General features: G+C 36.0%; 1 protein-coding gene across 5 annotated transcripts in view; it reads left to right on the forward strand.

The window, feature by feature from the left end:
- Positions 1-17,330, forward strand: part of MSH3 (mutS homolog 3) — a 187,540-nt gene that overhangs the window by 89,658 nt on the left and 80,552 nt on the right. For all 5 annotated transcript variants that reach the window (XM_045897423.3, XM_064596296.1, XM_045897431.3 and 2 more), the window contains 2 exons: positions 14,675-14,862; positions 15,607-15,775. In XM_045897423.3, coding sequence (XP_045753379.1) covers positions 14,675-14,862; positions 15,607-15,775 — 357 coding nt within the window. The remainder of the gene's footprint in view (positions 1-14,674; positions 14,863-15,606; positions 15,776-17,330) is intronic.

Raw genomic sequence — 17,330 nt, forward strand, 5'->3', positions numbered from 1 at the left:
AGACTGCTACATGCAGAAGAGGTTATATACAAACTAATGGTAACCATATATCAAAAATCACTAGTAAACTTGTAAAGAATAAAGAGATAGAAATCTAAATATATCACCAAAGAAAACCAGCAAAACATGAAAGAGAGAAAGAAAAGAAAGGATCAAAGAAAATCTTCAGAAACAACCACAAAACAAGTAATAAAATAGCAATAAATACATATCTATTAATAATTACTTTGAATGTAAGTGGACTAAACACTCCAATCAAAAGATGTAGGGTGACAGAATGAATAAAAAAACAAGGCCCATCTATATGCTACATTCAGCAGATTAAAAGTGAGGGGATAGACAAACATCTACCATGCAAATGGATGTCCAAAGAAAGCCAGGGTAGCAATACTTATCACCTAACAGAAAAATCAAGGAAACAGTGGCTTTGAGTGGCACATTGGACCAGATGGACTTAACAGATAAATTCAGAACATTGCATCCTAAACCCAAAGAATACACATTCTTTTCAAGTGCACACAGAACTCTTCTCCAGAATAGATCACTTATTAGCCCACAAAGCAAACCTCAGCAAATTTGAGATGATCAAAATCATACCATGCATCTTTTCTGACCACAATGCTATGAAACTGGGAGTCAACCACAAGAAAAAATCTGGGAAGACCACAAATATATGGAGGTTAAACAACATGCTACTAAATGATGAATGGTGGATCAACCAGGAAATCAAAGGAGAAAGGAAAAACTACATGGAAACAAATGCAAATGAAAACGTGATGGTCCAAAACTTTTGGGACGCCTGAAGGCAGTCATAAGAGGGAAGTTTATAGCAATACAGGCGCCTACCTCAAGAAGCAAGAGATCTCAAACATCCTAACCTTACACCTAAAGGAGCTAGAAAAAGAACAAACAAAACCTAAAATCAGGAGAAGGAAGGAAATAATTAAGATCAGAGCAGAAATAAATGATACGGAAACTAAAACAAAACAAAAAACAAAACAAAAAAACCCCAGCTCAATGAAAATAGAAGCTGGTTCTTTGGAAAAAAATAAGATTAATAAGATTGATAAACCCCTAGCCAGGTTTACCAAGAAAAAAAAGAAAGGACTCAAGTAAAATCACAAATGAGAGAGGAGAAATAACAACCAACACCACAGAAATACCAGCAATCATAAGAGAATATTATAAACTATATGCCAACAAATTGGACAACCTGGAAGAAATAGATAAATTCCTAGAAACATATAAAGTACCAAAACTGAAACAAGGAGAAATAGAAAACTTGAACAGACCAGTAACCAGCAAAGAAGTTGATTCAGTAATCAAAAATATCCCAGCAAAAGTCCAGGACCAGATGGCTTCACGGGTGAATTCTGCTAAACATTTAAAGAAGAGCTGATACCTAATCTTCTCAAACTATTCCAAAAAATAGAAAAGGAAGGAAAACTTTTGAATTCGTTCTGTGAAGCCAGCATTACCCTGATATCAAAACCAGATAAAGACACCACTGAAAAAGTGATCTATAGGCCAATATCCCTACAAAAAATCCCAACAAAATACTAGCAAACTAAATCCAACCATACATTAAAAAAAACATTCATCATGATCAAGTGTGATTTATTCCTGGGCTACAAGGGTGGTTCAATATTCTTAAATCAACATCATACATCATATCAATAAGAGAAAGGATAAGAATCATGTGATCATTTCAATAGATGCAGAAAAAGCATTTGACAAAGTGCAATATCCATTCATGATAAAAACCTTCAACAAAGTAGGTTTAGAGGGAACATACCTCAACATAATAAAGGGCATATATGAAAAACCTACAGCTAACATCATCCTTAATGGGGAAAAACTAAGAGTAAGATCAGAAATAAGACAAGGATGTCCACTCTCACTGCTTTTATCCACCATAGTACTGGAAGTCCTAGCCACAGCAATCAGACAAGGAAAGAAATAAAAGATACTCAGAATGGTAAGGAAGAAGTAAAACTTTCACTATTTGCAGATGAATGATACTCCATATAGAAAACCGTAAAGACTCGACCAAAAAACTTCTAGAACTGATGAATTGAGTAAAGTCCTATGATACAAAATCAATGTACAGAAATCTGTTGCATATATATATACCAATAATGAAGCAGCAGAAAGCAAAATTAAGAAAACAATTCCATTTACAATTGCACCAAAAATAATATACCTAGAAATAAACCTAACCAAAGAGGTGAAACACCTGTACTCTGAAAACTATAAAACACTGATGAAATGCCTATCGACTGATGAATTGGTAAAGAAGGTGTGATATATATATCCACACACACATACACACATACACACACACATGAGTATTACTTGGCCATAAAAAAGAACAAAATCTTGTCATTTGTAATGTTGTGGATGGAGCATAGAGAATTATGCCAAATGAAAAAGTCAGAAAAGACAAATACCATATGATTTCACTCGTGTGGAATTTAAGAAGCAAAACAAATGAGCATAGGGGGAAAAAAGAGTGTGCAAACCATGAAAGAGATTCTTTTTTTTTTTTTTTTAAGATTTTATTTATTTATTTGACAGAGAAAGAGCACAAGTGGTTGTAGGGGTAGAGGGAGAGGGAGAAGCAGACTCTCCGCTGAGCAGGGAGCCCGACGGGGCTTGATCCCAGGACCCTGAGATCATGACCTGGGCTGAAGGCAGACACTTAACTGAGCCACCCAGGTGCCCCAAGGAGACTCTTAATTATAGAGAGCAAACTGATGGTTACCAAAGGGGAGGTGGGTGGGAGGATGGGTGAAGTGGGTGATGGAGATTAAGGAGGACACTTGTTGTGATGAGTACCAGGTGTTACGTATAGGTGTTGAGTCACTGAATTGTATACCCAAAGCTGGTGGTACACTGTATGTTTACTAGCTGGGGTTTATATTAAAGCTTTTTAAAAAAAAAGATGAGAGATACATTGGAATATTACAGAATGGAGTATTACTGAGCCATGAAAAGAAAGATCTTGAACATTTGTGACTACATGAATAGACCTAGAGGGTATAATCCTAGATGGAATAAGTCAGAGAAAGACAAATAACATATGATTTCACTTATACATGGAATCCAAAAAACAAAAATGAACAAATGGATAAGGAAAGTGTGGTGTATATATACTTAGTAGTAATCAGCCATAAAAAAAAGTATGAGATGATTTGCAACATCAGTGGACCTAGAGGGTATTATGCTATATGAAATAAGTCAGAGAAAAAGAAAACAAATGAATAAACAAAAAAGCAGAATCAGACATGTGACTACAGAGAACAAACTGATGGTTGCCAGAAGGAAGAAGGTGGGGGGGATGGACAAAATGGATAAAAGGGAGTGGGAGGTGCATGCTTCCTGTTACGGAATATGTAAGTCACGGGAATAAAAGGTACTGCATAGGGAATGCAGTCACTAATAGTGTAATGGCATTGTGACAGATGGTTGCTACCCTTCTGGTGAGCAAGCATAATGTATAGCTTGTCAAATTGCTATGTTCTATACCTGACACTAATGTAACATTGTGTGTCAACTCAAATAAAACTTCAACAACAACAAAAACACAGATGAAAGAAATTGAAGACAACACCAAGAAATGGAAAGACATTCTGTGCTCCAGTATTTGGAAGAACAAATATTGTTAAAATGTCTATACTACCCAGAGCAATCTACAGATTTAATGGAATCCCTATCAAAATACCAACAGCTTTTTTTTTTTTAAGATTTTATTTATTTATTTAAGAGAGAGAATGAGAGAGAGAGAGAGCACATGAGAGGGGGGAGGGTCAGAGGGAGAAGCAGACTCCCTGCCGAGCAGGGAGCCCGATGCGGGACTCGATCCAGGAACTCCAGGATCATGACCTGAGCCGAAGGCAGTCGCTTAACCAACTGAGCCACCCAGGCGCCCCCAACAGCTTTTTTCACAGAACTAGAACAGACAATCCTAAAATCTGTGTGGAACCTCAGAAGACCCCAAGTAGCTAAAGCAGTCTTAAAAAAAGAAAAGCAAAGCTAGAGGCATCACAATTCTGAATGTTAAGTTTTATTACAAAGCTGTAGAATCAAAACAGTGTGGTACTGGCACAGAAAGAGACAATAGATCAATGGAACAGAATAGAAAATCCCGAAACAAACCCACAATTAAATGGTCACTGAACCTTCAACAAAGCAGGAAGGACTATCCAGTGGGAAAAAGACAGTCTTGGAGTGCCAGGGTGGCACAGTTGGATGAGCGTCCAAGTCTTGGTTTCGGCTCAGGTGATGATCTCATGGGTCCTGAGATCGAGCCCTGCGTTGTCAGGCTCTGCACTTGGTGGGGAGTCTGCTTGAAGATTCTCTCTGTGCCCCTCCCTCCACTTTCTCTCTCTCTTTCTCAAATAAATAAATAAATCTTTAAAAAGAATCTCTTCAACAAATGGTGTTGAGGAAACTGGACAGCAACATGCAGAATAATGAAACTGGGGCACCTGGGTGTCTTAGTTAAATGTCCGACTCTTGATTTTGGCTCAGGTCATGATCTCAGGGTTGTGAGATTGAGCCCCGGATTGGGTTCTTTGCTCAGTGAAGAGTCTGCTTAAGATTCTGTTCCTCTCCTGCTGCCCCTCCCCCCCACTTACACACACACTCTCTCTCAAAATAAATAAATAAATCTTAAAAAAAAGAATGAAATTGGACCACTTTCTTACAGTATACACAAAAATAAATTCAAAATGGATTAAAGACCTAAATGTGAGACCTGAAGTCATAAAAATCCTAGAAGAGAACACAGGCAATAACTTTTTTGACATTAGCTGTAGCATCTTCTTTCTAGATAATGTCTCCTGAGGCAAGGGAAATAAAAGCAAAAATAAATGATTGGGACTACATCAAAATAAAAAGCTTCTGCACAGTGAAGGAGACAGTCAACAAAACTAAAAGGCAGCCTATGGAATGGGAGAAGATATTTTTGAATGATATATCCATTAAAGGGTTAGTATTCAAAATATGTAAAGAACTTATATAGCTCAACACCTAAAAAACAAGTAATCCAATTAAAAATGGAGCACTGGGTGTTACATGCAAACAATGAATCAGGAACACTACATCAAAAACTGATGATGTTGGGGCACCTGGGTGGCTCATTTGGTTAAGCGACTGCCTTCAGCTCAGGTCATGATCCTGGAGTCCTGGGATCGAGTCCCACATCAGGCTCCCTGCTCAGCAGGGAGTGTGCTTCTCCCTCTGACCCTCCCTCCTCTCATGTGCTTTCTCTCTTTCAAATAAATAAATAAAATCTTTAAAAAAAAAAAAAACCCCAAAAAACTAATGATGTAATATATGGTGATTAACATAACATAATAAAATAAATTTTAAAAAAATGGGCAGAAGACATGCACAGACATTTCTCCAAAGAAGACATCCAGGTAGCCAACAGACACATGAAAAGATGCTCATCATCACTTATCAGGGAAATACAAATCAAAACTACAGTGAGATATCTCACACCTGTGAAAATGGATAAAATCAACAGTATAAGAAACAACAGGTGTTGGCAAGGATGTGGAGAAAAAGGAATTCTCTTGCACTTGTGGAGGGAATGCAAAGTGATGCAGCCATTGTGAAAAACAGTATGGGGGTTCCTCAAAAAGTTAAAAGTACCCTATAATCCAGCAGTTGTACTACTGGGTATTTACCCGAAGAATACAAGAATGCTAATTCAAAGGGGTACATGCACCCTCATGTTTATTGCAGCATTATTTACAATAGCCAAATTACGGAAGCAGCCCAGATGTTGGTTGACAGATGAATGGATAAAGAAAAGGTGGTATAAAAAAGAATGAAATCTTATTTGCTATGACATGGATGAAGCTAGAGATTATAATGCTAAGTGAAATAAGTGAGAAAGACAAATACCATATGATTTCACTCGTGGAATTTAAGAAACAAAACAAACGAGCAAAGGGAAAAATAAGAGAGACACAGATCAAGAAACAGACTCTTAACTATGCAGAACAAACTGATGGTTACCAGAGGGGAGGTGGGCAGGGGGATGGGTGAAATAGATGATGGGGATTCAGGAGTAAACTTGTCGTGATGAGCACTGGGTGATGTGTGGAATTGTTAAATCACGATATTGGACACCTAAAACTAATGTAACACTCTGTTAAGTATACTGGCATTAAAATAAAAACTTAATTAAAAGTAAATAAATTAATTAACACCAATTAAATGAAAAAACCCGAGAGATTTTTCACACAGAAATAATTTATCTTCAAAATATGCTTAGAATTAATAAAAATCAATTAAGTATATTTATAATTGTTGATAAACTTTCTATAGTGTTTTACCTGTTGCGGGAGTCATTCACATACGTTAGACCCTTTGTCCCTTGTAAAAACTTTATGAAATTGAGAAGATAAACTGTGTTTCTCACCTTCTTATTAAAGGGACACTATGTATACTGCTATCTCTATATAATGCTATCACAGCTTGCATTACCTTGGATAAAATGATGATGCTGAGAAGAGAGTTAGTAGCTTGTTAGTAAGGGACAGAATTAGTAGTTAAACCAGGGTCCTTGACTGGGTTTTTAGTGGGTACACTTCGGATGTGACCATTTTTGATGTAGTAGTTTTGTCTACCATTGCATTTTTTTCCTGGTTATCCTGACATAAGCCATCTTTATTTTCTGCCCAAATGTAAATCCCTGCCAATGTAATAATTTTATTGTAGAACAGTTTTTATGTGCCCACATTTTAGTTGTGACCAATTTTTCATTAGTCTTTACTTTTTTTAGTCCTTTCCCCCACAAAGTTTTACTGGAACAATAAGTACTGCTTCTGAGAATACTTGCAGTGCCCGAGCAGGACTTATGTAACTGCTCCATATGCTTCAGCTAAATTTGAAAACAAAGAACAAGCCAGAATTGGGAAATACTCATCCCTCGGGAAGAATGCATGGGTTGGTTACGGGGTCAGTGGAGTCTTTTGTACCATGAGTTGGTGCCCTTGTGGTGGTGTTTTGCTGGCAGTAACAGAGGTTGTCCTGATACTGTACCACCCCATTTCCTGTGGTTCCAGTTACCCGCCGTCAACAGCAGTCTAGAAGCAGGTGGTCACCTTCTGATATACTGTCAGAAGGTCAGTAATAGCCTAACTCTATGTCACAGTGCCTATGACATTCGCCTCACTTCATCTCATCAGTAGGCATTTTATCGTTTCATATCATCATAAGAAGAAGGGTGAGTACAGTGTAATATATTTTGACAGGGAGAGAGAGACCACATTCATATAACTTTTATTACAGTATATTGTTATAATTGTTCTACTTGATTATTAGTTATTGTGCACATCTTACTAGTGCACCTAGTTTATCAATTAAACTTTATCATAGGTATACGTGTATAGGAAAAAACAGTACATATGGGGTTAGGTACTATCTGGGGTTTCAGATATCCATTAGGGGTCTTAGAACATATCCCCCATAGATAAGGGGGGACTCATGTAGTCAAAAATTTTATGGTTGACATTTTTGAGGTTACAGAGTGGATGTCAAACCATTTGTTAGGTTGTATCATTGGTCCTGTGCCTGACAATCAGTGCATATTACTCTTCATCAAGGAATGGGTCTCTAAGCACCTTGTCTTCACTGCTTGAAAGGATTCACTGACAGTCGTTAAAGATTTCTCTCTTTCTCAAGAAAAAATAGGGAAAAAGCTGAGAAAAGTATTAATTGCTAACTAAAAGAGCAGAGTCACAGTATCCATGGCATCAAGACAGAAGCATCTTTCCCATGGTGCTGTGATTTTTATTGTGCTTTGCTTCTCTTTAAACTTTACTTTGATGTTTTCAATTCATAAGGTTTGTGTATTTACAAAAGTTTTAAAACTCTGGTAAAATAATCTAATTCTTTTTTTTTTGAAATTGAGATATAATTTACATATAGCCTTGTGTTTCAGATGTACACATAATCAGTGGTTTGATATATGTATATATTGAGAAATAATCACAATAGGTCTAATTAACATTCATCACCACATGTAGTTACAAGGCCTTCTTTTTCTTATGATGAGAACTTTTAGGATCTACTCTCTTAGCAGTGTTCAGACATGCAGTGCAGTATTATTAACTATAGTTACCATGCTATACATTACATCTCCAGGACTTACTTTTATAATTGGAAGTTTGTACCTTTTGATCATCTTCACCCATTTCATCCACTTGCCCTCCATGGCCCACCTCTGGCAACCACAAATCTATTCTCTGCATCTATGGGTTTGCCTTTTTTTTTTTTTAAAGATTTTTACATATGATTAAAATTTTATGGTATAGAATCGGATTCATTTTAAAAGTAACCAAGAATGACTTTTGTTGGGGCGCCTGGGTGGCTCAGTCGTTAAGCGTCTGCCTTCAGCTCAAGTCATGATCCCAGGGTCCTGGGATCGAGCCCCACATCAGGCTCCCTGCTCGGCCAGGAGCCTGCTTCTCCCTCTCCCACTCCCCCTGCTTGTGTTCCCTCTCTCGCTGTCTCTCTCTCTCTCTGTCAAATAAATAAAATAAAATCTTTAAAAAAAAAAAAAAGAATGACTTTTGTTGTAGAGTTTCAAACTGTACTTTAGTGAAGGAACTTATGACTCACTCAGAAGTTGTTCCTTATTGCTGTTTTAATGTTTACACAAGTGTGCCTGAAGATTGATTTGAAAAGTGAGGATTAGAAATGACTTGGTAACAGACCAACTTTAGGAAGTCTAAATGCTTTCAACCTAATTTTTATAGATTAGTTTGCTGGCTCTTGAAACACACCACCAAACACATGTCTGTTCTTTATCATTAGATTACTCTAAATAAGCTTCTGCTGTATGCACCAAGTGGTGAGTGATATCCTGGGCACAGACTGTGCCAATTATGTAAAATTCATAAAATGGTTAGGAACACTATTTGGATGTTGTGGAAGTGGTAAGCCTAGGCCATATGGCTGTGTGGAAAGTGCCATGGAATAGTCACAAATAGGTATTTTTCATGTCGATAATAATAGAAGATACCAAGAAGGCCAACCCTGAAACAAAGCAAACATTTCTTGATTAGTAAAAGGATTTTACTAAATATATATATAAATAAATATATATATATACACACACACATAATTAGTATCTTATAGTAAAACTTCAAATTCAAATCTTAGAGAACAGTGTTAGTCTTAGAAACCCATACTAACTTTGCTCAAGAACTATTTTGTAAGAAAATGATACATAACTGCTAAGATTGGTGCATACATTTAAAGGCTTATAGCACTTAGTAAATGTTAGAGGAGAGCGTTTCCAGAATTTTGTAGGCGAGAATAATTTCTTGGCCAGACTGGTATAAGCCTAAAGCCACGTTCTTAGTATGGAACTTAGGCTGGAGTTCTTCTAGTCCCATGATGACCCTTTTCCACACTTACAGATGTGTTCTAATGCTCTTCCACAGAGAAATTTGCTGCTGGAGTTGGGATTGAACATGAGTGACTCCAGGAGCTACTACTTCACCCTTCTCTTCAGCTTTCTGGCAGCTCTATTGAGTTATTTTGTTTAAGAAACTTGAAAACAACGTGCCTTGGACACTTAAAACTTGATTGCAAAGCACTTCGTTTTCACTTTGCTGCTATTGCTGACTTAAATTTTATATCTGAGGATGAAAAATCATCCTCAATTACAATAATTATAAGAGATTATTATTCAAAAATTGTATTGGAATGTTTACTTTTAGTTTTCACTTTTGTTAGAATGTATCTATTTAATAATTAACTATTGACTGTTGGCCAAAAACCTAGGCTCCACATTACAAAAATCCAGCCTCTATATTTATCTTTCCCATCATACAGTGGCCTCTCTGGTGAAGAGATACTTTATGATACACTTTAGATTCAGCTTTTATTCAGCTGGACCTAACTTCTTATTTTTTTGCATAATTTACTTCATTCCTTTTAGTTAATAATTTTTTCTTTGTAAATAGGTTCTTAGCATTAATTCATTTTATGTATACTATTTATTATGTGTACTTATCATTTACTCAACCCTAAATCATCTTCTCATCTCAAGATACTTATTTTCATCAAATATTCTATTTCATTTTACCTGGTCCAACTTAGACTGATTGCCCTCTATACTAGTTGTATAGCTATCTTCTTTGATTTATTTCCCTTGAATTGAATCTTTTGTTCAAAATTCTGTGTCTTCCTTTTGGTTTATTACTTCATTCTGATAGAGTGCATTTTCTAGAAGCATCCTGAGACAGGGTATTGGAAGTACAGTTGACCTCAACTCCTTTGAACAGTGCAGGAGTTAAGGGCATTGACCCCTGAAGAGTTGAAAATCTATGTATAACTTTTGACTGCCCCAAAACTTAACTACTAATAGCCTGCTGTTGACCTGAAGTTTAATGATAGTCAATTAACATGTTTTGTATGTTATATTTTATTATATACTGTCTTCTTACAATAAAGTAAGCTAGAGAAAAGATGTGAAGAAAATCATAATATTAAGACAATTTCTTCTGAGAAAGAGAAAATACATTTGCAGTACTGTAGTATTTATACAAAAAAATTTGTGTAGAAGTGGACCTGCACAATTCAAACCTGTGTTGTTCAAGGGTCAACAGTAAATGTTTTGAAATGTCTGGAAATGTCTTGTTTTCTTTTCTTTTTTTTTTTTTTAAGATTTTATTTATTTGAGAGAGAGAGAGAGAGTGCACGAGCCGGCGGTGGGGGCAGAAGGAGAAAGAGTAGCAGTGTCTCCACTGAACAGGGAGCCCAACACAGGGCTTGATCCCAGGACCCTGGGATCATGACCTGAGCCAAAGGCAGATGCTTAACCTACTGAGCCACCCAGGCGCCCCTGGAAATGTCTTATTTTCTACTCACATTTGATTGGTAGTTTGACTGGGTATAAAGTTCTAGGCTATAAATTATTTTCCTTTAGAATTTTGTGTTACTCCATTGTTTTCTAGCTTCTGTTATTTTTGTTGGATAGTCGGATTCCTGATTCTTGGCGTGACTTTATCTCCTTCCAGAAATTGGAACATTTTCTTTTCATCCCTGATATTCTCAGATTTCATGATGATTTGCCATGATTTGGTTCTGTTTTCATCCATTGTATTGAGCCTTTATTTATTTTTTTTATTTTTATTTATTTATTTATTTATTATATATTTTTTTAATTTATTTTTTTTAAAGATTTTATTTATTTATTTGACAGAGATAGCGAGAGCAGGAACACAAGCAGGGGGAGTGGGAGAGGGGAGAAGCAGGCTTCCCGTGGAGCAGGGAGCCCGATGCGGGGCTTGATCCCAGGACCCTGGGATCATGACCGGAGCCGAAGGCAGACGCTTAACAACTGAGCCACCCAGGTGCCCCATGTATTGAGCCTTTAAATTTGGCAACCAAGTTCTGGGAAATTTTCCTGAGTTATATTTAGGTTCTTTCTTTTTTGAAGTTCTTTTGAATTGATTGAATCCTGTTCTCTGAATGTTCCTATTTAAAAAAAAAAAGTATCCCGTTCTTGTTTCATGATTGCATTCTTCTCTGTTTAACTGAGGATATTGTTTTTTTTTAAAGTTTATTTATTTTTAATGTTTTTATTTAAATTCAATTAATTAACATATAATGTATTACTATTAGTTTCAGAGGTAGAGTTCAGTGATTCATCAGTCTTACTAAATACTCCATGTGCCTTATATCACGTGCCCTCCTTAATGTCCATCACCCAGTTATCCCATCCCCCCACTCTCCTCCCCTCCAGCAACCCTCAGTTTGTTTCCTATGATTAAGAATCTCTTACGGTTTGTCTCACTCTTTGATTTTGTCTTGTTTTATTTTTCCTTCCCTTCCCCTATGATCCTGTTTTGTTTCTTAAATTCCACATATGAGTGAGATTGTGTAATTGTCTTTCTGTGATTGACTTATTTTGCTTAGCATAATACCCTGTAGTTCCATCCACGTCATTGCAAATGGCAAGATTTCATTTTTTTGATGACTGCATAGTATTCCATTGTATATGTGTACCACATCTTCTTTATCCATCTTTTGATGGGTATCTGGGCTCTTTCCATAGTATAGCTATTGTGGACATTGCTGCTATAAACATTGGGGTGCAGGTGCCCTGTCGGATCACTGCATTTGTATCTTTGGGGTAAATACCCAGTAGTGCAATTGCTGGATCATAAGGTAGCTCTATTTGCAACTTTTTGAGGAACCTCCATACTGTTTTCCAGAGTGGCTGCACCAGCTTGCATTCCCACCAACAGTAATACTGGTTTTTTCTAAGACATTTTCTTCTACGTATATAGGCTGTATTCCCTCTAGTATTTGTTGATTGATTAATTGATTGTTTTGGTTTTTTCATTTCATGTTAGAATTTTTTATCTGATGCCTGATCATTTTTAAAGAGTGGGTAAGAGTTTTATCAGTGGATAAAATGCTGATAAGAAAATCTCTGTAGGGCGCCTGGGTGGCTCAGTCAGTTAAGCGACTGCCTTCAGCTCAGGTCATGATCCCATGGTCCTGGGATCGAGTCCCACATCAGGCTCCTTGCTCCGCGGGGAGCCTGCTTCTCCCTCTCCCACTCCTCCTGCTTGTGTTCCCTCTCTCACTGTGTCTCTCTCTTTCAAATGAATAAATAAAATCTTTAAAAAAAAAGATCTCTGTAGATGAATATGGATTGCAAAATATGAAGTAAACTGTACAGTGTACTAGCTGATCCATTTTTGGAGTGAACTCCTGCTTTAGTATCATTCCAATTTTAGTATATGTGCTGCTGAAGCGAGCACCCTGCTTTAGTATCTTCAGAATTTTCCTCTTGGGCCTGTGCTATTCCCTAGGGACTCTTTTAGCCTCCTGAATGGCTAACGATGTTCTGGGAGCTAGGTGGAAGCAATTGGGAATCTCCGTTTTCTCTTATTTTAATCCCTTGCTTTTGGTGGTATTCTCATCTTTCACTGTGCCTGAAGATGGTTCAGGTACACTATGTTTTACCTTCTCCAGAGAATAAAATTAGTCTTTTGTTGGTTAGGAAAATAGTGATTGCTCAGTGGCATGGAGAGGAATAAAATATTGAGGGATAATTGCTTCTTAATTCATTTGCAACCAGTCATGTTCTACCCACCCACCCACTCCCAGCTTCCTCTTCTAAAGATTATTTGTGCCACCAATTTGAGTCTTTTAGGATTCTTGGTGTAACTCAAGTTGGGTTCTAGTTTTCCTCATAGCCAGCTTGAAATGCTAATATTTTGAATCTTCTAAGTCAGTTACCACTTATCTATTTACTTTATAGTTTCTAAGATGTTGTTACTGCTGTCTTCTAGTTATTCTTGAGGTTTTATGCCTTTTTAAACAATCTTGGACTGTAGTTTCAAGATAGTGTGAAATTAGATGTAACATGTTCAGCTTATTCTCTTTATCAGAAGTTCCAAAAGTAAAAATTATTCATGTTCATGTTTACAAATTGCAACAGTGTTTATAAAGGTATGAAATAAAGAATAAAACATTTTCCTCTACTTTCCCCCTGAATACACACCACCCAGAGGTAACTAGAGTAAGTTAACATATGTACCCTTCCAGATATTTTTTATTTACATTTTTATCTATATAGAATAATGCATATAGTATGAAGAATCAAAAATGAAATTTTACTGTATAAATACATATGGTATATAGTATAAACATATACTATGTATATGTAATATTTGTCAAAATTATGGAGTTCCATGTTGATCTGTACATCAATATGTACAGATGTCTTAATTTTTTTTAACTGTTTAATACTATTACATTGTATGAGCTTTTCCTAATAAGATCCCAATTGTTAGATACTTGTTTCCTATTCATCTTTTTAATATTATTACCAATAGTGCTACTATAAATATTCAGATACACATACTTTTTCACTACTTGTTAAGTATAGTTTTCGTTTAATTTTTAATAGTGGAATTATTTAGTCAAAGGGTATATGCACTTTACTCTTCAAAGAGGTTATGCCTCTACTAATTGTATATAAAAGTGGCTTTTTTAATAACCTGTGTGACTTAGCTATTATCAGGTTTTAAAATCTTTGGCATTCTGATAAGTGACAAATGCTATCTTGTCATTTTAATTTGCTTGTTCTAATTATGTGTGAGGTTAATTGTGCTTATTGGACATTCTTTTTTTTTATGAGCTGCATATTCAGTTCACTTAGCCATTATTCTGTGGATTATTCATCTTTTCCAGGTAGATTTGTAAGAAGAGCTCATTAAACTGGGAAGAATTTTGCCATTTATTTCTCACACGTTTTGCAGATATTTCCCCAGAATTGTCCTTTATATTTTTGACATTGGTTACTGCATTTTTGCTATATGGTCAATATATTTTAAAGTGAAAAATTATTGAACAAGTATTGGCTTTATTCTCCCTGGCCCAAATTATTTTCTTTAGAGTTTTAAAATGTTATAAAGTGTTTGAACTATTAATTTAACATTTAGAAGTTATCAACAATACTTTATTTCAATTAACTAGTATATAGAGTAAATTAAAATTTTCTTGAATTCTAACTTGAAAAAGACCATTAACTAAAAAGGAAAAGACCACTAATTAAAAGACCACTAATTAAACTTCATGTTCATATATCTTACGTTATTTAGCTAAAAAAGATTTCTTTTTTCAGTGTTCTACACAAGAGTTCTTCTTGATTGTCAAAACCCTGTATCACCTGAAGTCAGAATTTCAAGCATTAATACCTGCTATTAATTCCCATGTTCGGTCAGACTTGCTCCAGACATTTATTTTAGAGATTCCTGAACTCCTCAGTCCAGTGGAACGTTACTTAAGGATGCTTAATGAACAAGCTGCCAAGTAAGTAGTAGACTCTTAGATTACTGTCACTGCTGGAAAGGAAGAACTAATAGATTTGCCATTTGTTGTATGGATTTGTAAGCTTCCCTCGCGGTACTGGTAGACGTTGCATTTGAAATTAGAAATGGGATGGGATGCTAAAGGCTGTCTATGATAGCTGAAAGTAACCCTCTGCCATATAAAACTTAGGCAGTTCATTATCAAGGACAGATAACAGTACTTCTCCAGGTACCAGATGATGAAAAGATAAAGTCCAGGCAGAACAAATAGTAGCAGTTTATTAATTCAAACGTGGGAGTCAGATGGCATCTTACACTTATTTCCTAGATTCCCAGCGGTAGTCTGCATTATGTTTGTAAACCACAGAAGCAAAGTTTTCCTTTATGAGGTAGTCATTTTATAGTTCATCACACAAAGAACTCTTTTATAAAAGGGGAAGAAAGACAGTATTTACATTCGTGTTTATTTTCTGCATAGGTGAACAACACATACTTAATTTTATCTCTCATTTTCACCACGGGAATCATGAACTTGCAAAATGAAAATGATGTTGGGATAATTATGTCTATATTCAAAGAAATTAAGAAACCAACCCATAAATACTTAGTGACAGAGCTGGGATTAGAGCCTTGCTTTCCTGATTCCCAACCCTTTGGTATTTATCATGCTGTGAAAAATAATTGATAACTGGTATAGGTAGTATGCTTCAATATATGTATTTGCATTTTTTTTTTCATTTTTTAGAACTGGGAATAAAACTGAATTATTCAAAGACCTTACTGACTTCCCTTTAATAAAAAAGAGGAAGGAGGAAATTCAAGAAGTTACTGACAAGATCCAAATACATTTACAAGAAATACGGAAAATACTAAAAAATCCTTCTGTACAATATGTAACAGTGTCAGGACAGGAGGTAATGTCAACATACTTTTATTTTGCATTTGTTTATCTCAAGTAGAAAAGCTATTTTAAAATGTAAACAAAAGCGGCCCTCTTGGCGCAGTGGGCAGCGCGTCAGTCTCATAAAACGTAAACAAAAATCCGAGGATAGGATGAATATTTGTTTGTTTTCAGATTTTCTCTTTTGTTCCTTGGAAATATGATGTAATACTTTGTGTTGGTAAGAATTATTTTAATAACAGTTTTTTGTGTGTTTATTTACTTTACTCTCTTGGTAAAATCATGCAATTTAATGTTACATGTGTTTTAATATTATTAGTTGAAATTGTATTATAGAAAATGTGACTCTTGTTAATCATAACTTATAGGATTCATTTACCCTAAATCCAGGAGAGAAAAGTTAGTCTTTGATCTCTGGCCTGCAGATAATGAAAGATAGAAGTGAACCACCTGTGTTGGTTGGATCACACAGTGATTAAAAGGTAGGGTTTCCTTCTGAAGTTAGTAGTATAGCTGCTAGAGAACAAATAGCGAGAAAAAAACAAACAAAAAAACCCAAAACTGTAGCGAAAACCTACAATTAGTGAGTCTTCCATGAGCTGATGTAACTGCTGTTCAGAATGTGTTTTTTGGCATGCATACTTCAGTTTAAAGTTTGATATTATTAATATCTGAGTGAGAATCAGGAAGAAGTATGCTTTTTAAATGTGGTTGTATCCTTTGGTCTTATTCTGAGTCTTTTTTTTTTTTTTAAGATTTTATTATTTATTTATTTATTTGAGACAGAGAGAATGAGAGAGAGAGCATATGAGAGGGGGGAGGGTCAGAGGGAGAAGCAGACTCCCTGCCGAGCAGGGAGCCCGATGCGGGACTCGATCCCGGGACTCCAGGATCACAACCTGAGCCGAAGGCAGTTGCTCAACCAACTGAGCCACCCAGGCGCCCGGTCTTATTCTGAGTCTTGAGGCATGCTACTTCTATACCTTATGTTTAATAAAATATAGAGAGCCTAACTGAGGGAATTTGAGAAATTCTACTTCGTTAAGATAGCAAATTAGGAAATTTGTGAATAATTTCCATTGGATGGATGAACATTTTATTCAGGATTTTATTTTTTATTTTTATTTTATTTTTATTTTAAGATTTTATTTATTTGACAGAGAGAGAGACACAGCGAGAGACAGAACACAAGCAGGGGGAGTGGGAGAGGGAGACGCAGGCTTCCTGCGGAGCAGGGAGCCCGATGCGGGGCTCGATCCCAGGACCCTGAGATCACGACCTGAGCTGAAGGCAGACGCTTAACGGCTGAGCCACCCAGGCGCCCCTATTCAGGATTTTAAAAAGCAGATATTTTTCTAGTGGGGAAGAGCTTAATTTCAAATAAAATTTTTAAACATTTGCATTACTTTATATATTTAGCCAAAAGACTGCTGATTTGTATAATTATTTGAAATAAGAAACCCTACAGATTATAATCTTTATTAAAATATTTATTATTTATTTTAAAGATTTATTTATTTATTTATTTGACAGAGAGAGACATAGCAAGAGAGGGAACACAAGCAGGG

The sequence above is a fragment of the Mirounga angustirostris genome, unplaced genomic scaffold (assembly GCF_029215605.1).
Source record: "Mirounga angustirostris isolate CCGP_5_RB_7025 unplaced genomic scaffold, mMirAng1.0.hap1 SCAF_7, whole genome shotgun sequence".
Lineage (NCBI taxonomy): Eukaryota > Metazoa > Chordata > Mammalia > Carnivora > Phocidae > Mirounga > Mirounga angustirostris.